At 36.2% G+C, this 25260-nt stretch overlaps 2 protein-coding genes across 2 annotated transcripts in view; one reads left to right on the plus strand and one right to left on the minus strand.

Moving 5' to 3' along the window:
• Window positions 1-24971, plus strand: part of LOC144371424 (TATA box-binding protein-associated factor RNA polymerase I subunit A-like) — a 46548-nt gene extending 21577 nt beyond the window's left edge. The window contains exons 2-4 of the mRNA XM_078033744.1: window positions 19580-19649; window positions 21636-21768; window positions 24787-24971. Of these exons, the coding sequence (XP_077889870.1) occupies window positions 19580-19649; window positions 21636-21768; window positions 24787-24971 (388 nt within the window). The remainder of the gene's footprint in view (window positions 1-19579; window positions 19650-21635; window positions 21769-24786) is intronic.
• Window positions 1775-12282, minus strand: LOC144371380 (transport and Golgi organization protein 1 homolog). Its single transcript, XM_078033719.1, has 3 exons — window positions 12128-12282; window positions 10852-10988; window positions 1775-1942 (listed from the first exon to the last, which is right to left on the minus strand). The coding sequence occupies exons 1-3, from the start codon at window positions 12258-12260 to the stop codon at window positions 1775-1777; spliced, it is 438 nt and encodes a 145-aa protein (XP_077889845.1). The 5' UTR covers window positions 12261-12282.
• Window positions 24972-25260: the final 289 nt, after the last annotated feature.

Below are 25260 nucleotides of genomic sequence, written 5' to 3' on the forward strand. Positions count from 1 at the left end.
CTCCAATTTAAATTTGGCTATTGGCTGAATTTAGAAACTAAGAGGCTACATCATCTTATTTCTGCAAACCACTAAATATATAGCAAGAAATCTGAAAGGGAATACTGCTAGAAGAAAATGCACAAGCAACAAGAGAAATGACAATTAACATTCTGGAAAGGACAAAAACAATCATTTCCAAAAGACAGCAATAAACTACCTGATAATAAAACGTAAGCAGAATTTTTTTTTAAACATCACTAAATTTCTTTGTAACTTAGCATATTAGTTGTCCTTTCAAATGTTATAAATGGTGATGGGATACTCAGATGTGTCCATGGATCATCCATGGGATCTTCGTAATAGGAAATTGCATTCAGAAAACTCCAACACAGAAAGAAATGAACATTTCTTTAATGTCATAGCCTTGCTAACCTTTTACTCAAAATGACAACAAAGGAAAATGGGAAGTGGCATAAAAGCAGTCATCTAAGGTAGGGACTAAAGTTCCAAAGTCAAATGCTGAAACTGAGGAGCAACAAGCTAGGACCCAGATCCCATATAACCTAGTGAAAAGAGAAACAGGTACCAGGGTTCTTGAAATGAAAGAAACAAGAGAGAGAAATATAAAATGTTTTCATGTTTTTCCCTTCTCTTTATCCTTCTATTTCCTTTTTCCTTTTAGCTGAGAAAAAGTTCAATAAGATTAGAAAATTCCTCACAGGAATCCAGGCAAATGATTCTTCTATTTAAGAAGGGAATACTTTTTAAGAGATTTTACACTCAATTGTACAAGGAGAGGAAACTTATCTTAACAATGATATCTCTGATATAATTAAGAAATCAGAAAAAGAACAATCAGATTTGAAAAGATTTGTATCCAATGCTTTTGGCCTCTTTAACTGTTAGGTTTTTCATATGCAAAGTCCATTTACCTAAAATAATTTTCTTCCAATTATGTTAAATAACTATGAAACAGAATGACCTACAGTACAAACATAAGCATGCATAAGTATATATACACACACACACACACACACACACACACACTTATACATATATGTACACACATACACAGAGATAGACTAATTCTGCTCAGGAAAAAAAAAGACTTAATGAACAAAACATTTAATGGATTTTTGGACAACACATAATCTATACTTCCAAATAAAAAGGTATTTCTGAACATATGATCAAATCATAAAATCTGGGAAAAATTTATATAAAAGACTGGAAAAATTATCTCATCTTCTTTTTCTCATTTTACTCTATTTTTTGCAGCATTTCCCCCGTTTATATGTGTTTATATTAATATACAGTTCATCAACATTTAAATCTTAGTTTCTGCTTTTTTTCCCACTTCACATTTAATTGTGAGCATTTTCTATACCTCAAAGCTTTGAAATAAATAAATCTGCCTACTATTCCATTAATCGAACATACAATAACCCCTAAATGAATTATGTTGTGCTATGTCTTCAATCTAATACACTGTTCCATTGAAAAACATTACCAAAATCTTCAAAGCATAGTTATTTCTTTAAGATAGATTACTAGACATATATGCTACATAAAAGGATATTTATCTAATTTATCCCATCTTTTATCCCACTTTTAAGACTTCTGATACATATGAAACTACTGGTCAGGATGGCTGTAAGAATTACCAGTTCTACCAACTGCACCCACACTAAATTATTTTATAAGGTTAGTTTGACTTAAACCACTAATTTGTGTTTTAGCAACTGAAAAAGAAAAAAGGGGGGGCAGTGACTATATAAAATAATCCTTGTGCTTATGTGCTAAGGTATAAGTAAGTTAATTTACTCACAACAAGACCAGTTCTCCAAAAGAAAATGGCAAAGGATACAATCCCAAAGAAAACAGTTAAAACTACAGGCTTCCATGGTAGTCCATAAAAATCAGGCCCAGGTTGAGTATCATCAGGCAATGTAGTAAACAGCTGAAAGAGACAAATTAGAAGAAATGGGAAACCTTAAATTTATAACAAAACAGTCACAAAGAATCATGGTAATTCTAAACCAACCTCCTCATCAGAAATCCACCTCCTCAATATTTTCCAATAGCTTCTTCAAGAGAGAGGATACTGGCAGTCTCATATTTTTTGTTTGCTTGCAGTGTTTTCAAGTATAATGAATCTAAATACTTTTTAAAAAATATTTATTTATGTATCTTTAGTTTTAGGATGGACACATTGTTTTGATTTTATATGCTGCTGAGGATTGAACCCAGTGCCTCATGTATGCTAGGCAAGCGCTCTACCACTGAACAACAACCCCAGCCCGAATCTAAATACTTTAAATTGAGCATACATTTCTAGTTTGTAACAGGCCCTATATCATCACATTGTCTAACACCTGGCTAGAATCCCTCTGGATCATTCTTTTCTCTTAGATAACCTGGTTTTTATAATTTAAAAAATTCATTTAAGACAAAAACTTAAATATATGAAAGAACTAATTAATTTTATGGCAACAAATAAAAACAATGATGATATATGTATAAGATTTTAAATCTTACTTCCATTCCACTCTTATATAAACAGATAAGTGACATGTAATTTCAGACAACTCTTGAAAACTGGCTTAGATAAACTTCTCTGAATTTAACATCCTTCTATAAAATTCAAAGCCTAATTTTAAATGGTTGCTCAAAGGCAGTGAAGTAAACACCTGCCTACTCTTCCCTGTTTTCACCGCCCTCTACACGTAATAGGAGATAACTGTCATTTGGGCCCAATTCCCCAGCAGTCTCCGTAGGGAAAAGACCTGTAGTAATGTTAGCTGTTTGAATTGTTGGCTGCATTTCGGAACATACCATGAGGTTGTCACCTCTATTCCGTCAAAAAAAAAGTGCAAGTGGGGAAAGCTCAAGTACACTCTCACTGGCCTCTCTTAACCATACAGTCACGTCCTGCCTGCCTTGGGCCTGACACTCCATTTCTCCGTCGCGACAGTCAGTGCATCCACTCCTCCAGAACTCAGCCACCCGCCTGCCAGAGCTGGGGTCCCTCCCTGGGAATAATACCGTCACCTCCAGTAGCTTGGCTATGAGGGCTGCGTAGAGCACAGGGGTCCCAGGAGCTCTGGGTCCCCCAGGGAAACAGTGACAGAAGGCACAGTGGCAGGTACTGAGTCCATGGTGTAGGGACAGCTGAGTGGAAGCTACGCTTCCCTGCAGAACAGCACAGGACCCTCTCTTTCACCGTTTCCTACTTCAGTAGGACCCAGCACAGGGGGCGGGTACTGGGAGTGAACTTTGCCTTCCTCCACCACAGGCGCTTTCCGCCCAAGGCACGTAAAAGGCCCTGGGCGGACAGCAGTGAGCAGAGGGAGGATGGCGAGGGGCGGGCCGGGAGCAGAAAGAACGAACTGCGGAGCCCAGCGGGGGGACAGTGCGAGGAGAGCAGAGCTGAAGAGTCCAAATGAAAGGACTCCAGAAGGAAAGAGGCTCACCTGTCCCCGGAACTGGGAGAGGACCAGCGATTTAGAAGGCCCTGGAAGAAGCCTGGGAACTAGCAGAAGGGGATTATAGGCAGAGACTAGGAAAAAGGAGAAAGTCAGGCCTCCCAGCCCCTCCCAGAGCAAAACCCTTTTGTCAACGTGTTGAGACACCAGGTACCTACCTGCCCCCAAAGTGCAGACAGAAGAGGAGAAGCTTCTCCTGCTCCCTTCTAAGGGACTACTGCTCAGACTGGGCTTTCCTTCCCTGCTCACTCCAGTCCTGTTACTTTCTCCAAATGTGGATGACACTCTTTTTAAAAAGCCTTACCCTAAGGAATCATGTTATTATCGCCCCACGCTGGTGGCTTCATTTCTGGATGCCACATTTTAAGGTTGCATGACTTGTGGAAAAGAACAGAATCATGAATAGCCCCCAAAAAGCACGTGCTAAAAATTGAAGAAACTGGGGACGTTTAACTTGGGGAGGGAATGAACATATGTGGATCTTTAAAAATCTGTCGTCAAGTTGAATATACTCAATTCAAAAAAACAAGAATAAGCAGGAAAGCACTGAAAAAGAAGAGCAATGAAGGGTACAGGGAGGGCAGACTATATAATTAATTCATGTACCCTCGTCCAAGCCCAGGAATACATAGAGATTGTGGGACAGAATAGAGAATCCAGAAACAGAACCAACTGGACATTTGGGGTACAATAAAAGTTAGTTTGGGGAAAATAGACTTTCTAATAAGTAGTGTTACCACATGGAAAATTATAAAATTGGATTTTTCTCTACTTATTCAAAAGATAAACTACAAATGGCTAAGAAACATGAATGTAAAAATAGAAAATAAACAAGTAATAGAAAATATTGGGTGAAATTTTCTATGTATTATGAGTGGGCAAAACCTGCCTCATTGAAAAAATCTTTCCTGGCTGTATCTAAACCTGCTACACACACACACACACACACACACACACACACACACACACACACACAAGCAGTTTGACAATGACAACCTGAGAAAAAATATTTGCAACATATTATTTTCTAAAGAATCATGTTCCTGAAATATAAAGTATATTATAAATAAAATGGTCAGCAAACCTATACAAAAATGGGCTGAAGAAATAAACAGATCTCAGGAAAAGAGATCCAAATAGCTATAACATATGGAAACATGCTCTGCTTAGCTCATAATGAACAAAATACAAATTAAACCACACCAAGATACCATTTCTCACTTGTATTGGCAAGATCCAAACGTTTGACAACATACTCAGTAGGTGAGAGAATGTGGGGGAATACAAATTCTCAGACACTGCTGATAAGTATACAAAATGATACAACCCTTATGAATGAGATTTTGCAACATCTCCCAAAACTGCTTATATATTTACCTATTAACTCAACAATCCCACTTTTTTTTAACTTTTTCAGTGCTGGGGAAGGGTATCTAGGGCAAGTGTTCTACTGCTGAGCTATAGTCCCCCAGCCCTAACTTCTAAAGATACTGGGAATACAACAACAAATGTTTAAAACTTGTATTTACAAAACTATGTTATTCAAGCATGAATTATAATAATACAAGATGGTCACAAAAGGCTGAAACAACCGTCATCAATGAAAGTTGTTGAATAAACCAAAAAAGAAAGAAAATAATTTTAAATACTGCTAAGAGCTGGTTTCCAGAATACATTTTTTAAAAATGAAGTAGAGAAAAAATATTTATAGAATACTATTTGTGTCTTAGAAAGTGAAAAAAGATGAATATATTATTTCTTATAGCTTTGAGGTAAAATTGACATGCAATAAATTACATGTATTTAAAGTGTGCAATTTGATAAATTTTAACATGAAATTATGAAATCACCATTATAATCAAGATAATGTACACATCCTTTACTTCCAAAAATATTCTCATTCTCTAGGTAATTCTGCCCTTTGTCACCCTTCTTTCTTGCCCCCCACTTTCCCATTCCTCCAGCAAAATGTCTATCTTAATAGATTGCTTTGTATTCCTCAAGTTTTATGTGTATGGGATAATATATTGTATTTTCTATGGCTTCTCTTATTCAGCATAATTTGAGATTCATCTACATCAGTTTATCTATCATCTATTTTTATTGCTGAGTAGCATTTCATTATATGTAAGTACCACAATTTGTCTATCATCTATTGATAGACATTTGGATTTTTTTTCCAGTTTGGGGCTTTTACAAATAAAATAGCCAAGAACACTGATATAAAATTCCTCCTATTGCTATATAACTTTTCTTTGGAAAAGAATGGTTGGATATGACTGGTGTATGTTTACCTTTTTAAGAAGGTGATTCTACCACTTTATATCCCCACCAGCTGTGTACCCATCCAGTTCCTCCATCTCTTCTCCAACCACTCAGCACAATTGTCTTTAATATTAGATATTTAATAAGTGTGTAGTGGTAACTCTTATGCTTCAAAATTTCATTTCCCTGATAATTATGTCAAGCATTTTTAATGTATTTACTATCTGTTTATCTTCTTTGATGAAGTGTTATTTTACAGGACTATATTTTTTCTAATAAGTTCTAAGAGTTCTTCATATATTCTTTTTTTTAAATATTTTTTTTTATTTTTTAGATATTGGTGGACACAACATCTTTGTTTGTATGTAGTGCTGAGGATCGAACCCGGGCTGCACGCATTCCAGGCTAGCGCCTACCACTTGAGCCACATCCCCAGCCCTCTTCATATATTCTTGATGCAAGTCTTGATAAATGCTTTACATTAATTTCCTCCCAGCTTGTGTTTTGTCTATTTCATTCACTTCAAAGTGTATTTTGAATTACAAAGGTTTTAGTTTGATGAATCCCACATTATCAAATCCTTTTTAATGCTTTTGTGGTCAAATTTAAGAAATCTTTGCCGAACCTAAGTTCAACAAAAATTTTTCTCTTATTTTTTTCCTAGAGGTTTTGTAGGTTTGAGTTTAATATTTAACTCTGTGAGTTAATTCAGGTGTCTAATGCAAGGAATGAATCAATATTTTGCATATAAATATGCAGTAATTTCAGTACCATTTGCTGAAAAAACTTTCCATTCTCTACTTGTCTTTCCATCTTTGTCAATGACTGTTGCCATATATATTGTGTATCTATCTCTGAATTCTTGGCTCTGTTCCAATGTTTTGTCTGCAATCCTGATTACTGTAGCTTTAGAATATTTTTTTTTCTTTTTTTCCTCTTTGTATGGTACTAGGGATTGAACACAGGACCTTGCATATGCTAGGCAAGTTCCCTACCACTGAGCTACATCCCCAGGCCTAGATTAAGTCTTGAAGCCAGGTATTCTAGGTCTTTTGCAATCAGCTTGTCATTTTCTACAAAACTCTGCAGGGATTTTGATTGGAATAATGTTTACTCTGTGATTAAACTGGGATGAATGAACACCTTAGTCTTCTGACTCATAAATTAGGTATATCTCTCCATTTAGGTTCTCTTTAATTTCTATCAGCAATATTTTATAGTTTTTAATATATACATTTTAGTTTTTGCCACATTTATGTTTAAATACTTCATATTTTTATTCTATTGTACATGGAAATCTTTAAAATTTCAATTTCTAATTATTCATTGTTAATGTATAGAAAATATAATTGCATTTAGATGTAAATTTTATCTGTCAACCTTACAATAGTTTTTTGCTAGATCATACCAGATTGTATCTATATATATTCATGTTATCTGAAAATAAAGAGAATTTTATTTCTTCCTTTCTAATCTGAGTGCATTTTATTTATTTTTCTTGCCTTAGTACACTAGCTATTTCCTTACTGTACCCCAGTACAATGCTGAATAGATGTAATGAGAGTGGACATCTCTGTTTGGTTTCTGATCTTGGGGAAAAGTATTCAATTATCAACCATTAAGTATGAGGTTAGCTGTATTTTTTCAGAGGATGTTTTAAGCTCCCTTCTATTCCTAGTTTGTTGTTGTTTTTCTACATCAATAATCAATGCTGAGGGGCTGGGGTTGATACTCAGTGGTAGAGCACTTGCCTATCATGTGTGAGGCAATGGGTTTGATTCTCAGCACCGCATATAAATAAGTGAATAAAATAAAAGTGAATCAACATCTAAAAAATTTTTTTAAATAATAATCAGGGCTGATTTTTTTTTTACATGTCGATGGGATTTATTGTCACCTACTTGTACATGCACACAAAATATCAATATAATTTGGCCAATATTACTCCCCAACATTTCCCCTCTCTGCTATATTTTTTAAATGCTTGTTTTGTATCTCTTGAGCTAAACACAAAGATTGTGCTTTTAGGTACATCAATGTGGTAAATTTCATTGATTTGCAAATGTTAAATAAATTTTGGATTCTTGACATAAATCCCCATCATCAGCCTAGTTTTTGTCTATGATGTATTTTCCTTTTACATATTGTTGTATTTGACTTAAATTTTGGTTTAGAATTTCTGTACAGATTCATTGGAGATCCCATGAGAGGTATGTGGTTTTCTTTTCTTGTTATATCTTTGTCTTGGTTTGGTGTAGTGATAACACTGGCTTCATAAGAGAAATATTTTTTTGCTTTAATATTCTACAAGGGTTTAGTATTACTAATACTATTAGGAATTAGTATCATTTCTTCCTTACAGGTTTAATTGGATCACCAATAAAGCTGGTGGAATGAGATGAACCTCATTACCCGAGGTACATGTAGGACTACACATGTGTTGTGTACAACTAGGAAAAGTTTTGTTCCATTTATATACAATGAATTGAAATGCATTCTGCTATCATGTATAACCAATTAGAACAAATTAAAAAAAAACTCACTGATATTGGCTATCAAGGAATTACTGTTAAGTTGGGTGATGGCCCGTGGGTTCATTATACTATTCTCTATGCTTTTCTTTAAAGCTTTTCTAATTAAATTTATTTTTTAACTAGTACATAGAAACAAACATTATAATTATTGAAGTAGGTAACATGACATTTTGATGCATGTATACACTATGTAACGTTTAAATCAGTTAAATATATCTACCTCCTCAAACATCATTTCTCTATGGTAAAAGTTTCACAATCTTTTCTTCTAGTATTCTGAAATGTACAGTATGTTATGGTTACCTATAGTCCTCTACTATTGTCTCTTCTTTTATTTGAAAGTTTCCATGATAAAAATACTAAAAATAATTTTTAAATTAAGATATAACTTCAAATATTTAAAGGATTTCTATGTAAAAATAATTCAGTTTTATAAAGGAAATCATGTGGAGGAAAATTTGGAGTCAAATACAAAAATAAACTAGACAACAGAAGAACATATAGCCTTGTAAGAGAGTGACTCATGCTAGGAAATACTGGTGTACAGGCCTCATAACTACTCGTCAGGGCCACAGTAAGGAAAATAACAGCAATGAGTGAGAAACTAGACTAACAGCCTTCCAAGGTTTCTTCTAACACTAAGATTCTACTAAAATTCCATTGATCAATGAATCTGATTGGTGCACACCTCCCAAACACATCAGAGCCTATTACTCTCCAGTCCTATCAGATATCATACTACTTGTTTAAGATTTTACATTGACTTGTTCATAATTTTTGCATATATTTGTTAAGTCCTTTTCTTAAGGCTTTCAAAAATCACAATCATGCCTTACACCTGTTAGACTCTTTTAGTCCTTGCACAATGTCCTTTACATACTGGGCCATCAAAATGCCTTTTTGAAATCTCCTTTCAAATCAGTCTCATAACATTGTGCCTCTTCTTTGCCACTCACTTCTATGTCTTACCTATCACCGTACAATCACTGACAATACCTGCACCACATTTGTGTCCCCCAACCTAGACCTAGAGGAGGGCTCTGTGCATACCTAAAAATATGAATACAGAAATCCTTCCCTTATCATGAGGCTGTTAACTTTCCAAGTGATGCTGATTCATTCTGATAATCAAATTATGACTGTGGAAGACTGCTTTAATCACTGGAAATATCATTATTCTAACTGCCTGGCTTGTACATACCCCTTACCCAGGTGGCTGCCACCATCATGAACAAACATGGAGCCAACTGAAAAATGATTTGTTTCTCCCCACCACATCTTTTCCACCCTGGTGGTCTTTCCTCCCCAGGTATTCATTGTCTTTATACCACCTTCTGACTACCTACATGAGAATTAGGGGGTGCGTGGGGGTAAAACCCTTCAAAATGCCAGACACCTCACCAGACATTTTACCTTGTCAAATCATTTAATTCTTATGATTGGAGTAAGCATTATTTACATTTTTCAGATGAAGAAAACTTTTTTCAAAAGTTTAGTTATTTGCCCAAACTTCTAAATGATAACCTTGGGATTTGAAACCAGATCTACCTGGCTTCAAAATCTATACATTTTACAAGGAAAACAACAACATCATCTTTCTTACACAAGCCTTGAAATAACACAACCTACAGGAAACAACTTCAGTTGAGGAGGATTACTGTCACAATGGCCCTAGGACCATCTTATCCTCCAACCTTTAGAGCTTTCTCATTCCTATAATTAAACTCTAAAAGTCCAATATCAACAAATACCAATAGGGGGGAGGTAAGTCCTAAAATGCTTAGATAAGCTTCTAGACAGATTAAATATCTTGTTTGGATCATGATTTTCTTTTGAAAGATCAGCCTTAAGTGACTCTAAGAAACAGATCTAACCTAATCCCTTTCATTCTTAAAACTTTCTAAGGATCCCCACTATTAATGGTCTAATGCTACTTTGGCTCATGACTTCCTTTAAGATTTGCTGGCCTCTCCAACAGGCCCATCCCCCTCCAACTTCACACTTTACAACACCAACTATTCACATTCTCCTGCCCTCCCCAAATATCCTTTCTTCATGTTTCCATTTCTCTGAACACATTTCTTCTGACTGCCAGCTTCCCCCACCACCCCAGCCTGTCTAATCAACAACAAACCACATGTCAGACTCCTGTTTGCCCTTTGCCTGTGCTTCAAACACATCTCAACCACTTTCTGACCTTATTGATCACCCTTCCAACCATAATAAATGCATTTATGGACAATAATGTTCTACCATCGAATAAATACCTCTCTTTCTGCCATTATCTTACTGTGTTTCAAGTGAATGCTGTTATCTCCCTGCCAGAATGAAAGGTTCTGAGGGGAAGAACCAAGTTTTTATAGGTGTGCAAATGTCCAGCCTTGGTAGACAGCAAATCTTCCTCATGTGCTAAACCAAGTAGCCATTAAAGCCACACCCCTATGGCTTTTGTTTCAGGAGCTATCTACTCAAAGGATCAGGAGTAATTTTCACAGACATTTTAAGTTCTTCACTTCATGACCAGAAGCCACTTAAAAACTAATAAATAATCAACATTCTAATTGAAGAAACTATGTCAAACTTACCATCTTAGACAAATAAAGCAAGAATGAATGTAACAAGAAAAGTATGGTGGTGGCATCTTCTGGCTCTTCCACCTTTATCTCTAGTTGGTTTTCTGTATCAGCAGCATCAACAGGAGTACCTTCTGTTATAAGTAGCTCTAAAATTGAAAGGAGAAATGGCTATTTTATTTTATGCTATAGAATAAGAATTGTCTGTCTTCAGTTTCAATATTCATCGAGTGTTTCACTAAATATATGAGTCACAGTGCCTGGAATATGTGGCTCTCCTAAAGACAATTAACACAGAGAAGAAAACTTCAAAATCTTAATTAGAGCTATTAGACCCTTCAATTATAAAATGAACAATCTGCAGTCTACTCTCCACTACTTCCATGGCCATACAACTGCTACCAGAACAATATTTACTCAAGGGAAAATTTAAAACCAGAGATATATAGACCAGGGTCACATTCAACAAACATGGATTTAGTGCTAGTGAAACCTTGTGTTTAAAATTTTAGGAAAGCTGAAAGAGAGGGAGTCTTGGTTTGCAGATTTGCAGGTGGAATGAGCCAAGGCTTAACACAGTATCTGGCACCTGGCAGAGATACTCAACAATTATTTATTGAATGGACAGATGACAGCTATTTAAAAAGAACACAGTAATATCAAGAGAGACTAAAGGAAATTGGATACAGACCTGCATTGAGGCTCTGTGAATGAGGTAGAATTCCAGTAAGAACTGAGAGCTTGTAGGGGTGGAATTTCAGTATGAGTTACAGCCTGGGGTACGTTTGATTAAACAGCAGGAGTCCAACATGCAGTTATTAAGAAGTTGGACCAGTTGCTTCTAAGGTCTTTCTCAACCCTGAGATTCCCATTCACTACTATTTTTTTAAGCTTTTGCCTAATTTTTTTTAGTTTAGTTTTTGATGGACCTTTATTTTATTTATTTGTATATGCAGTGCTGAGAATCAAACCCAGTGCCTCACATGTTAGACAAGCGCTCTACCACTGAGCTACAACCCCAGGCCCTCCATTCACTATTGGTCTATGAATTTGACTGCTGGTGAAGTCTGCACCATTGGCTCAGCATCTCAGCAACCTGAGCGGGCTGGCTGAGGCGCCGGCAGAGCCGGAGGGGACACACGAAGGGTCCTGAGGCTCTGTCACTCCTGCGCCCCACCCGTCATCCTAGGACCCCCTAGCCCAGCAGGGGACCGGGGGATCGGAGCCCCATGTGGCCCCAAAGAGCCACCACGGAGACCCTGGGCTGCCCGCCCACCTGTGCACTCACTGCTGCATTCGTCGTCTGCACAGAGTTTGTGCTTCCACAAGGGCCAGCCGGTGCTCGGGTCCAGTTGGCCCGGCACTCGCCAGGTCAGCCACAGCACGAACAGCAAGAAGAGCAGCACTGGCGCTGCAGCCATGTTGTGGTCACCTTGGGGAGTCGGTGACGGGGTGAAGTAGGCTGTGGCGGGTGTCAGGGGGCAGAGGCGGGGCTCAGGGGGGCGGGTGGGGTGGGTAGCAAAGCACAGAGGGGTGGCGCCCGGGAAGGCTTAAGCCTTTCCCGGGTGACACCTCAGCAGGGATATCTGGGGGTCAATCCACAGACTCTACTGGAGAACACACGGAGCTGGAGCTCCGTCCTTCTCTAGTCAAGACCTTCTCATGGACTGAAGACCTTCTCCTCTAGTCGCTGCCTTGGCAACTAGAACTCTCCTTCTCGTCCAATCACCTGCCTTTGCTTCTGTGCCCTCACAAGCGACCCTCCACATGATTCTAGTAGTCACCCACCCATCTCCCCCCCACCCGCCAACTGGTCCTTTCTGGCTTTCCTTAATGTCTCATTTCTGGTCCATCCTAAACTAGCCCACTCCACTTCACCATCACTCCCATCCCCCATTCCTGGTCTGGTACCTCCTTTTCTGAACTACCAAATCCCACCCATGACTTGTCACAGCTAGTCTATGGTTCCAGGCTCCCTCCCCTTCAATCTCCTTGAGGTTCCTTGAAGCCCCACCCCAAGATCCCTCTGATTAGGAAAGGGGAAGGTGAATGGAACTGTGAGTGAGGGTGTAAACTGGAGACAGTGGCCTGCTTTTGTTTTAAGGCGGGGACAGGTGGGGGCAGAGAGATGGACATTAGTCTTCAGGCTAAGATCTTGAGATTCTTATCTTTATCCATAAGGGAAGAAATTATTTAATTCAAAAGCATATTTTTAATTCTCATTTTGTGCTACCAAAGCCCTAGCATGGTGTGGGAGTGGATGAAAATCAAAAGACAAGATATCTGGTCCTGGTCGGAAAAAGTCCACAACTTAGTGGGAACCAACTGACAAAACCGATTGTCAGAGAAGAAAGCTAGTAGCTAACATTTCTTGAAAGCTTTATGTCCAGTTGTTATTCTGAAGGAAATTTTATTTTATTTTTTCTGACCTCTAAGAGGGATCTTACATTTTTCTACTTCCCTTTCCAAGACTATTCCCTCTTTTGCACTGTGTAATCTTGAATTTAAATCTGAATTAGTTGCATTGATTTTCCCTTGTGTTAATAGTCAAATTATGATACAATTTGAATTATTGAAATGCATATGGAGGGGTTTCTTTTCTTATTTTTAATGAAAACTCACGTTTTTTAAAATTAGCACCTAGGGGACTATAGGTGGAGACTTAATATGTAGAGTCATCAGCATGATAATTGTGATTAAATAAACACAAATCAGTTCATGACAGATGATTTCACTTACTATTATAATCAGCTTTCTCCTCTATAAAACAGCACAATTAGTCCTAAATTAACATTCACTAATTGTATATTAGAGTTTCAAGGAAAACAATGAAGAGTTGGTGACTAGCATAATGATTGAGATGTGTTTTGACATCAGTAATTATTATTATTTTTAAGATGGGGGTCTTGCTATGTTGCCTAACCTGATCTCCAACACCTGGACTCAAGCAATCCTCCTGGCTTGGCCTTCTGAGTAGTTAGGACTACAAGTCACCAAACCAGCCCAGTAATTATTGTTTAGTAGATCTCTTTTTGGACACTAAAATCACTACTAATATGATTGTATATGTTTGAAATTGGTTTTAGGAGCAACATACAGATTTGATGCAATTCCCATCAAAATACCCATGAATTGGTGTGAATATACTTAGTATACAATGAGAGATATGAAAAATTGTGCTCTATATATGTAATATGAATTGTAAAGCATTCTGTTGTCATATATAAATTTAAAATAATAATAATAATAATAAATGTCATTTTTCCAGAACTAGAACAAACAGTCCTGAAATCCATTTGGAAGAATAAAATATTCAGAATAGCCAAAACAATTCTAAGTCAATAAAGCAAGCTGGAGGCATCATCACAATACCTGACTTCAAATTGTACTACAAAGCTATGGAAATAACCACTGCATGGCTCTGTCATAAAACCAGATACATAGACCAATGGGAAAGAAGAGAAGACACAGAAAAAGATCCAACACAGTTAACACTCATCTGATTCTTGACAAAGATGCCAAAAACATATTGGGAGAAAAGACAGGCTTTAAACAAGTGGTGCCAGGAAAATTGGTTATCCATATGTAGACAAATAAGATTAGACCCTGTACAAACTTGAAAGAGATCAAAATCCCAGGAATTAGACCAGAAACTATGCAAATCCTTGGAAGAAAATATACATTTGAGACTCCAGCATATAGGTACAGGCAATGACTTTCTTATTAGAACTCCTAAAGCTCAGAAAATAATAACAAAAGTTAATAAACAGAATGGCATCAAATTAAAAAGCTTCTGCACAGCAAAGGAAACAATTAGTAACATGAAGAAAAAACCTAAGGAATTGGAGAAAATATATTTGCTAACTACTCTTTTTTTTAAGAGAGTGAGAGAGAATTTTTTAATATTTATTTTTTAGTTTTTGGCGGACACAACATCTTTGTTTGTATGTGGTGCTGAGGATCGAACCTGGACTGCATGCATGCCAGGTGAGCGTGCTACCGCTTGAGCCACATCCCCAGCCCTGCTAACTACTCTTTGACACAGGATTAATATCCAAACTATATAAGAAACTTTAAAAAACTTAACACCAAAACCTCAAATAACCTAGCTTAATTGGGCAAATGAATTAAACAGATACTTCTCAAAAGAAGAAATAAAAATGGACAACAAACCTATGAAAATGTTCAACATCATTAGCAATTAGGGAAATGCAAATCAAAACTACAGTGAGCTTTCATCTCTCTTTAGTCAGAATAGCAGCCATCAAGAATATGAACGATATGGGGCTGGGGTTGTGGCTCAACAGCACATTGCTTGTCTAGCACATGCGAGGCCCTGGGTTCGATCCTCAGCACCACATTAAAAATAAATAAATAAAAATAAAGGTATTGTGTCCAACTACTTAAAAAAAAGAATATGCACAATAATAAATGCTAGAGAGAATGTGGAGAAGAAGGGACACTTTTTTCTCTGTTGATAGGATTGTAAATGAATATAACCACTATTGAAATCAGTATGGAGTTTCCTCAAAAGACTAGGCAGGAAACCACCATATAACCCAGCTATACAACTACTCAATGTTTATCCTAAAGAATTAAAGTCATAATACTAGAGTAGTACATGCATACCCATGTTTATAGCAGCACAATTCACAGTTGCCAAACTATGGAACCAAACTAGGTGCTTATCAAGGATGAATAAATAAAGAAAATGTGGCATATACACACAATGGAGCTTTATTCAGCCATAAAGGTGAATTATGTCATTTGCTGGAAAACGGATGAAACTTGAGAACATTCTGTTACACAAAATAAGCTAAACTCATAAGATCAAGGGAGCCTATGTTTTCTCTCGGATGTGGAAGCAAGAGAGGAAAAAGGAAAAAAAAAGTGAAAATCAAATGGAGATCAGTAGAGTGTAGGAAAGGGACCAGGAGAGGGAGGAGTGAAGGGAAAATACTAGGGAATGATATTGGCCAAACTGTAGTGTTATATTGTGCATGTGGAAATATGTAACGAGAAATACTGCCATGATTTACGACTATAATGTATCAACAAAAAAATGGAAAAAATAAAAGAAAGCAAACAAAAGAACAAAATTGCTTTCATGTATATATGTATGTATGTATGTATGTATGTATGTATACAGCCTAGCCAAACATCTATTGTGAGCATAACATTAATACTCTGGAACAGTGTTGAGCAAATCATAGCTGTAAGCCTGACACTGTTTTTTTAAATTGTTCCCTTTATTCCTTTTTTCTCTTTATTTCTTTCTTTCTTTCATTCATTCCTCTCTCTCTCTCCCTTCCCTCCTTCCCTCCCTCCCTCCCTCTCCCTCTCCCCTCTCTCCCTCTCTCTCTCTCTCTCTCTCTCTCTCTCTCTCTCTCTCTCTTTCTTTCTTTCTTATTTCCCAGGCTGGCCTGAACTCCTAGGCTCAAGTAATCTTCCTGCCTCAGCTTTCCGAGTAGTTGTGACTGTTGGAGCACACCACGGTGTCCAACAATGACACTTGCTTTTGTAAACAAAGTTTTATTAGAACACAGAAGCTTATATTATTTACCCATAGTCTAGGCTGTTTTTTGTGCTACACTGGCATTTGAGTGGCAATTAAGATTTGCCTACAAAGTCTAATATGTTTATTATCAGTCTCTTTTCAGGAAAAGTTTGTTGATCCCTGATTAGATTATAGACTAAAGTCAGCAGAATGAATACATAAACATTTCTTTTCTTACGACTAAAATCGGCTGTATGAAATGAGATAAATGATCTATTAATTGCCAAGATATATGTCTCTTCCCTATAGAAAGTGTGTATTCAGGACTAGAAATCTTGGCACTGTGTCATGTCAAATGTAGGAAAAAACCTGGCAGTTCATTTTGATGAGACTTAAGAAATTTCTTTTCCAGGGCATTTTGAGGTGTATCTAAAATTTGTAGATAATACAGGGAAGAACATTTTAATCTGCAAATAGATTATGTTCATTATTAGTTTGTAATCATTTCACAACTATCATATAATATTAAAGCATCATAAGAGACTGCCTATCATAATAGAAACTTTTATGACTCTAGCCATTAACTTGTATTTTTCTACTTATTGTAGACCCATACTTTTAAGCTAGTGCTATTGGTAAAATATATGATTATCTAACTCTGATTGCCTTACTAATTTTGACCAGTTTATTTTTCAGATATCCATTTTGGGGTTTACTCTTTCAATTAATTTTGGGTTCCATGGGCAATGAAATTGTTGTTGAGTATGTAAGATGTTGCAGTTTCTATGTAAGTTCACCTAAGTGCTTCTACCACTATTGATGGGCAAGGATATAAGTAATTTAGTACTTTTACTTGAAACTGTTATAGTTCTACTGTACGGGATTTGTTTTCCTGACACAAAAGAGTATAAAACTAGAAAAACTAAACATTTTCAGGTATTAATTTCAGAGAGATGAAGCTCAAGTAAGATGGTGGTCATACTGAGTTAAGGAGAAAATTATCAAAGTGCAAGATTATCATAGTGGTTGGAATTTTGTGGACAAGAATGTCTGAGCTATTTATGGTGGGTGCAATGTGATTATGTGTGTGTGTTAGAGAGAGAGAATACTAAAAGCCTGGAGGAAATTTATTTTTGATATGAATGTACCAGATGAGACTCTTTAAGGCTTAGCAGAGTTTGACTGCTATAAAGGAGACTGAAGATGATGCTAAATGGCAATGTTGGAAGAAATTAGGTTTCCAGCAGAGTCAGGTTGCAGCAGCTTCACTAATATATCAGGTACTTAATTAATAGTTCATAAATAAGCCTTAGCAAAAAGAACCACACAAAAAAAGAGTAAAGGGAAAATGGTAGACCTAAATTTGAAACCAAAATTGATTCATGCTGAAAATGTATGAGGCAGCCAGAAAGGAAAAAGGAAAAGAAAGGTGTGTGTGTGTGAAAGGAATCTAAGGGCAATCAAAGGGAGATCAGTAGAATAGAGGAAAGGGATCAGGGGAGAGAGGAAAGCAGGTAAAAGAGAAATACTCAAGAATGATATTGGCTAAGTTTTATCACTTATTGTACATATGTATGAAAACATAACAACAAATCCCACCATTATGTACAAGTATAATGCACCATGAAATATGGAAATAAAGAAAAATACCAAACCTAGTGAGGCACGGTGGAATATGCCTATAATCCCAATGACTAAGGTGGATGAAGCAAGAGGATCACGAGCTCAAAGCCAGCCTTAGTAAATAGAGGTGCTAAAGCAGCTCAGCAAGACCCTGTCTCTCAATAAAATACAAAATAGGTCTGGGGATGTGGCTCAGTAATTGAGTACCCTGAGTTCAATCTCTGGAACCAAATAATAATAATAATACCAAATCTAATATGATCAAAACAATTCACCAGTAATTAGCCTGCATGACACATAAAACAGAATATCCTTTATAGGAAGAAAACATAATCCAGACTTCCTATGATGTATCATCTATAAATGACCAGAATATAATTAAAAAAATTTTTTTGGTACCAGGGATTGAACCCAGGGGTGCTTAACCATTGAGCCACAACCTCAGCCCTTTTTTGCATTTTATTTAGATACAGGGTCTCATTGAGTTGCTAAGTGCATCCCTTAGAGGCTAACTTTGAACTCTTGATCCTCCTGCCTTAGCCTCCTGAGTCGCTGGGATTATAGGCATGTAGAATATCATTAAATTTTGCCAGAATGCAAAGAAGATAGAAAAATGAGAACCACAAGAGAAAATATCACATATAAAAAAAGTTCCGTGAGCTGACCCAGATGTTAGGATTAGCAGAAAAAATTTAAATAGTTTTTATAACTAGTTTCAAGGAGTTAAAGAAAAGCTTAATCATATGAATACGTAGATATGGGTGTCAACATATAAATGAAAAATTTCTTTTAAAAGAAATAAAAAGTACGGTATTGGAAACGAAAAATTCATGAAACAAATCTATCATCAGATTGTATAGTGCAAAAACAGCAAAAAATTAACTTGGAGATAGACCAATTAAAATTATCTGGTCTAAAAATCAGAAAGAAAAAAATAGAGACTTGGTTACTATCAGTACAAAGTGACCTAACATACATATAATTACATTTCTAGAAGAATAGAGGCATAAATTGTACAGAAAAAAATATTTAAGACAATGATGACTAAAATTATCCCAAATTAACAAAATAGATGTTAACAGATATAGGAAACTCAGTGAATACTAAGGTTAGTTACAAAGCAAATCAAATCTAGATGCATCAGAGTCAACTGTAAATGATCAATTAGAAGGAAAAAGGTCTTGAAGGCAATTAGAAAAAAGTGGTGTGTTATGCATTGGTAAAAATGACTAAAATGATAGCTGACTTCTTATCAGAAATGAGAGGTTAAAGTTAATGGAAAGGTTTAAGGTGCTAGAAGACAAAAACTGCTAATCCAGGATAAATCTCTTCAAAACTGAAAGCAGAATAGACATTTTAAAATAAATAAAAAGTAAGAAAATTCAATACCAATAGATCTCTACTATTAACAATGCTAAAAGAATCTCTTCAGTATAAAAGGAGATGATCCATCAGGTAGAAACAGATGCACTGTGTGTTTTAGTTAACTGTGTAATAAACTTAATGGTTTAAAATAAAAATTCTTTGTTATTTCTCCTTATTCTATGATTTGGCTTTACATAACCTGATGAGTCCTTTGCTCTAGGTATTTATTACTGCTTATGTGGTTTCCTTTCGCAGGGATTGTTTAACCAAAGGTAGAACTGACAAAATCCTCCTACCTCAGCCTCCTGAGCCACTGGAATTACAGGTGTGCACCACCACTCCCGTCGGAAAGCGAAGCAAAATCCAAAGGACCACCAAGTAAAGTGACATCTTACTCCCCTAGTCCAGCCGCCGTCCCCTCTCCACAATCTCTATTTGCAATAGAAATCTTACACCTTCTGGATGGGACAGAATGATGCAAATCTCTGGCCAAACAAATGGGAAGGCAGCAGCCTATAGTCAGTTCTTGGTTTACTTCCGTTAGCCGGTACCGGCTCAAGGGGCGGGCAACTTCATTCCTACCTTCAAAGGAGGAGTTGGGGCAGGGCTAGGTTTTGCGCATGCTCCCAAGGCAGGTTTTGGGGCATGCTCAGAGCAAGTGCACGCTAACAATTTTCGATGAGAGCTTTCTTCTGGAGTGGAGGCGGTTTCCTGCGGAGCTCCGACGGTAGGTGGGTGAGTGCTTCGAGTATAATTGCGAGCTTACTTGTTTAGAAGACAAAAAGGGTTTGCTTGGATTTACCCGTGTTTTCCTTTCGAGTTTTTTCCCCTTATGCTCTAAAACCTTGGGTTCTGGGAAATGAGAGCCAGCTGGAGAAGCTTTGGTTACTGTGGCAACCATGTGTTACTGATTCTGGTTTTTGAGGATTTGAAAAGAGAATTTGTGTTATAACTCCTCAAAGTAAATGCTGGGTCGCATTCAGAGTCACATATTATTTCAAACTTAGGTGTTTAACCCCGGAAATTGACTTTAAAGGATTTAATTCTGGTAGTAATGTGGAAAAGCAGTATTTTAGGCAGGGTAACTAGTTAGAAAGCTAATGCAGTGATTAACACAATTTCAGGGTGTTGTAGAATTCCAGAGAAGAGGAAATATTGTAGAAATTCTAGGTGGTAGGATCAGAAGCTTTAATGCTTGGGTCGATGTGGGAAATGAGGGAGAGAGACACTGAGCCTCTTGAGGATTAATTCCAAACTCGCTTTGGCATTTGTATTTCTAGTTTCGTTTGCTACCTTCGATATCATTGCCTCCTACCTATCTCTTGTCTTAGTTCTAGTCATGCCTAGTAGTTTTATGTTCTCTGAATTTCCTTGTCCTCATTTTGTGTGTGTGTATGTGACCTTGGACAAGTTTCATAATTTCACTCCCTTAGTTTTTTTCAACATAATGTGGAAGAAAACAATTAGTATGTAGTGTGAGTGTGTGTGATGCTGTGTGGGAGGGATAGAACCCAGGGCCTCATGCACACTAGTCAGGCACTTTACCACTGAGTTACATACCTAGCCCCAAATTAAATAATAGACCAGGTATGTAGTAAAGATCCAATAAATATTAGCTACTACTATTTGTACTGTATTTGTTATTTGCATTTTGTTGTTTCTTTCTCTAGGCTTGAATTTTTTTAAATTAAGGGGAAATATCTTTATGTGCTTGGAACATAGTAATAGTTGAGTAATGGATTATTTATTTTGGCTGCTTCTAACATAATTAAATGCTTTTTGGGTGTGTGGGGGGGTACCAGGTGTTGAACCCAGGGGCACTTAACCACTGAGCCACTTCCCCCAGCCTTATTTTGTATTTTATTTAGAGACAGGGTCTTACTGAGTTGCGTAGGGCCCTGCTAAGTTGCTGAGGTTAGCTCTGAACTGTGATCCACCTGGCTTTAGCCTACTGAGCTGAACAGATTACAGGCCTTGGCAAATTTATTCTTTACTTTAAAAGAACTGCCAGTTGCAGGTTGGAGTTGTTAAATGGGTAGAGTGCTTGCTTAGCATGTGTGAGGCACTGGGTTCAATCCTTAGCATCACATAAAAATAAATAAATTAATAAAGGTATTGTGTCCATCTACAACTAAAATATATATATATATATATATATATATATATATATATATATATATATATATATAATTTTAAAAAACCTACAATGTAATGGATCTTGCTGCTCAAGTCATATTTATTATTGGCTGTTTTTCTGTACAATTCAGAAACTTGTGGATTAAGATATACCAAAAGTAACTGATATTCTCAGTTTGTAATAGGTATGAGTGATTTCAGTGAAGAATTGACAAAGACCATTTCAGAGGATGACCAGGTGGAAACATCTGTGCTCACTGGTACAGGAATGTATTTTCCTTGGCTTCAGAAGCATTTAGAAACTGTAGGTAAGTAAAATAACAGAACCATTTTAACTTTAGTGCAAGGAAGTAGTAGATTCAATATGTATACAAAATGAACCATGCTGGTTTAGTTTTTAAGAATACATAAGTTGTTTTCTTGTTCTGACTATAAGCAGAAAGGGAATCATAAGAAATACTCTTTTTGTTCTGGAATCCTTTTCTTTTGAATTAATATACAGTCTATATTATGTTGCAGCCACATTTTTTTCAGCAGTGCTTTCTGAGCACTAATATCTAATATATAAGTCTAAAATATTGGGGACTTATACATGAAAAAGATAGTCTCTTCTTTTGAGAAGCACATAGCTTTCAAAAAAATAATATTTTCCCTTATTTTTATCTAATGTAAATACAAGCAAAATTTTCTATAGGATACATTTCTTAAAGATATATACAAGAATCAGTTATTTGTACATTGCCATGTTGGGTGGTATAGCCCCAGGAATACGTTTGAATCAACACTTTCTTTATTGCATCAAAATGTCTTTCTTATCCCAGCCTTCTTCCCCCTTTGACAGTGATTCCTTGGATCCTAGGATTAATTCCAAATTCACTTTGGCATTTGTCTTTCTTGTTTAGTTTGCCACCCGACATATCACTGCAATGAATCTTGCTGGTCAAGTGATATTAATCAGATGAAAAGGTGGCTGTTTTTCTGTACAATCTAGAAATTTTTACATTAAGATTAAAAAGTAACTAATATTCTCAGTTTGGAATAGGTATGAGTTATTTCAATGAAGAATCCTAAAGTTTAGCTCCCATTAAAAAAAATTTTACTCTTTTTATTTGATGATCTCAGTTAATCCTCAGTAAATTTATGTGCTAGGCATTTTACTATGAAGAAACTGAGTTTCTCAAACTTATACTCTTAAGTATTGCTATTAGGAATCATGTGTATCTGATTTTAGAGCATTCACTTCTAACCACTGAGATGAAGGGAACTTAACCTGAGTATAATATTCTTTTAGATGAACAAAGAATATTTCAAGGAAAGTGTGTTTTGTTAGTTTTCTGGGCTAGTTGCCAGGGATTGTTGCTGATTAAACAGCTTGAGTATAGATGTTGTTAAATGAAGTCTCTGATTTGGAGATCTGGATGGGGCATTGTAGTCTGCATTTCTAATTAGCTTCTAGGTGATTCTAATGTTGCTAGTTTCAGAACCACATACAGTAGCCAGGCTCAAGATCCCAAGGTGATTTATATGTACCTTATTAGTGATTTATATGTACCTAGATCAATATAGTCTTTGACCTTTTCCACTGTCATATTTCTTTTTTTTTTAAATCTGTGTCCTACTTTGCACAATTTAAAAATTTAAAAATTTGTCTTCTAAAAAGTTTATCAGTTGCAAGAGATAAATTTCCAGCACATGATGGTGTTTTAATTATATTAAATTAAATTACTTTAAAAAGTAGATCTGGTAGAATCTAAATAGCAGAGATGTAATGTCCTTCTATTGCCAACCTTAAAACATTCAATGAAAAAACTTTTTATAAATGGAAATTTTGTATTGTTCCTGTTTTTGTAGTACATTTTACAGTAAAAGTATGTCTGTATTTGCACTTAATTTTAACGTCCTATAAATTTTTTAAGTTTTAAAATTTCTTGTGGGTTGAGATATGTGTTTTAAGTATTCAAGTAAATTTTAATTTTATAATCTTAGCCCGGTTACTTCATGTATCATTAAGAATGTTAACTTTAGAATGAGAAAACATCTGGCATTAATTCTATATTTTAATGAATGTAAACTCTGAGAAACTTTAGTCACATAGGGAAGTAGAATGGAGTTTAGTTAAGCAAGTATCAGATCTTAGACTCATGAGTTACTCACAAAAAAATTACATGTTCTATTTAAAATTATTAGAACATTCTACAGTTTTGATAAAAGAATTGGGAATCACTTGACTTGCAAAAGTAAATATTAGAATCATTCAGTTTTCATCATGTGTTGAAAATACCTTCAGGTAATATGTAATGATTTTGATTGTGAGACCTTGATTATGGGCATAGCACTCTAGGAGATTAATTTCAGGAAACAATATACAAGGAGGAAGAATCTGCAAATTGATTGCTTTAAGAGGATCTTTGCTTTAAGAGGACCTATTGGTCTATTGTATTTGCAGGGCTAAGGGTACCCAGCTAGAAGACTGCTAGCCTAGAGGGATCTGGTAGTTGTATAGGAAGGAAAGCATAGTAACCAGTCACTTATATAATAAGGTTGTTAACTAAGTCCAGATATCCTTAAAGGAATTGCTAATACTTAAGGGATACAAATGCTAATGTCTATAGCTGTTTTAATTTCGTGTGCATTTAATATCATTGTGTTACTGGGAAATTGGTACTTAAAATATAAAAGCCCAGCTAGGTGAGGTGGCACATGCCTGTATTCTCAGATAGTTAGGAGCTGAGGCAAGAGGAGGGCAAGTTTGAGATTCAGCCTAGGCAAGTAAATTAGCAAGACCTGTCTAACAAAAAAAAAAAAAGAAAGAAAGAAGGAAAGACTATAACTGCTCAGCAGTGGTAGAATACTCCTGGTTCAATCTCTAGTACTGTAAAAATAAACAAGTTTATTTGGAATTTTCAGAATATTGGTGGATAATAAAGACTGTGCTTGCATAGGGTGACTGGTGATTTTTACCTATTCTAATTACCAGGGCTTGTGCTTTGGGGGATCTTATTGAGAGATTATCCTCATTTCCTCCATGGGTTGTGTACTTGTTTTCTACTCTTTTGTTCAAAAAATTGCTTAATGCCAAGACAAAAAGATTATTGAATGAGATTTGAAGGATCTGGTGATTGTAGTAGCCCAAGAATGTAATTTAGATTTTTAGAAATTTGCTAAAAAAACAGTATGTGTGTAAGAGTTTGTTTCAAATGAAGTTGACTTTGATACTTGGGGATGGACTGGGTCAAGTAATACCTACTGTTCTATTTATCAGAACTTAAGTTTTTGTAATAGTTGAATTGGAGTCACTGGGTGACCCTTATCCTTCATCTTTACAGTGACTGGAGGGAAAAAGAAGAAAGATTTTGCTCAGACAACAAGTGCTTGTTTAAATTTTATCCAAGAAGCCCTTCTGAAGCACGAGTGGCAGCAAGCTGCAGAGTATATGTACAGCTGTTTGCAGATCTTGAAAGATTCAGACACCTACAAAAAGCATGCTGCACCAGAGGTAAACAAAGTGTGAGTCTGCTGAAAAAAACAGCAGATTTCTGAAAGATTTTGCCTCTAGCTCCATTCACAAAGCTTTAGGGGGATTTCAAACTGAATTTACTAAAAGCTGCTAAAAGTAATGTTGGATGTAGAAATTATATCAAGACTAAAAATAGTCTTGAGTTGTGCATTCTCAAATTTCCCAGTATTCATTCATTCCAATAATAATTCCTTCTTACCTTGTATTATTTTACCCTCTGTATAGGGTAAAATTAACACCTTTGTAGATGAGGTTAAGAAAAGATCAAATGGGAATGGGTGAG

This window comes from Ictidomys tridecemlineatus, chromosome 16 (genome assembly GCF_052094955.1).
Source record: "Ictidomys tridecemlineatus isolate mIctTri1 chromosome 16, mIctTri1.hap1, whole genome shotgun sequence".
Lineage (NCBI taxonomy): Eukaryota > Metazoa > Chordata > Mammalia > Rodentia > Sciuridae > Ictidomys > Ictidomys tridecemlineatus.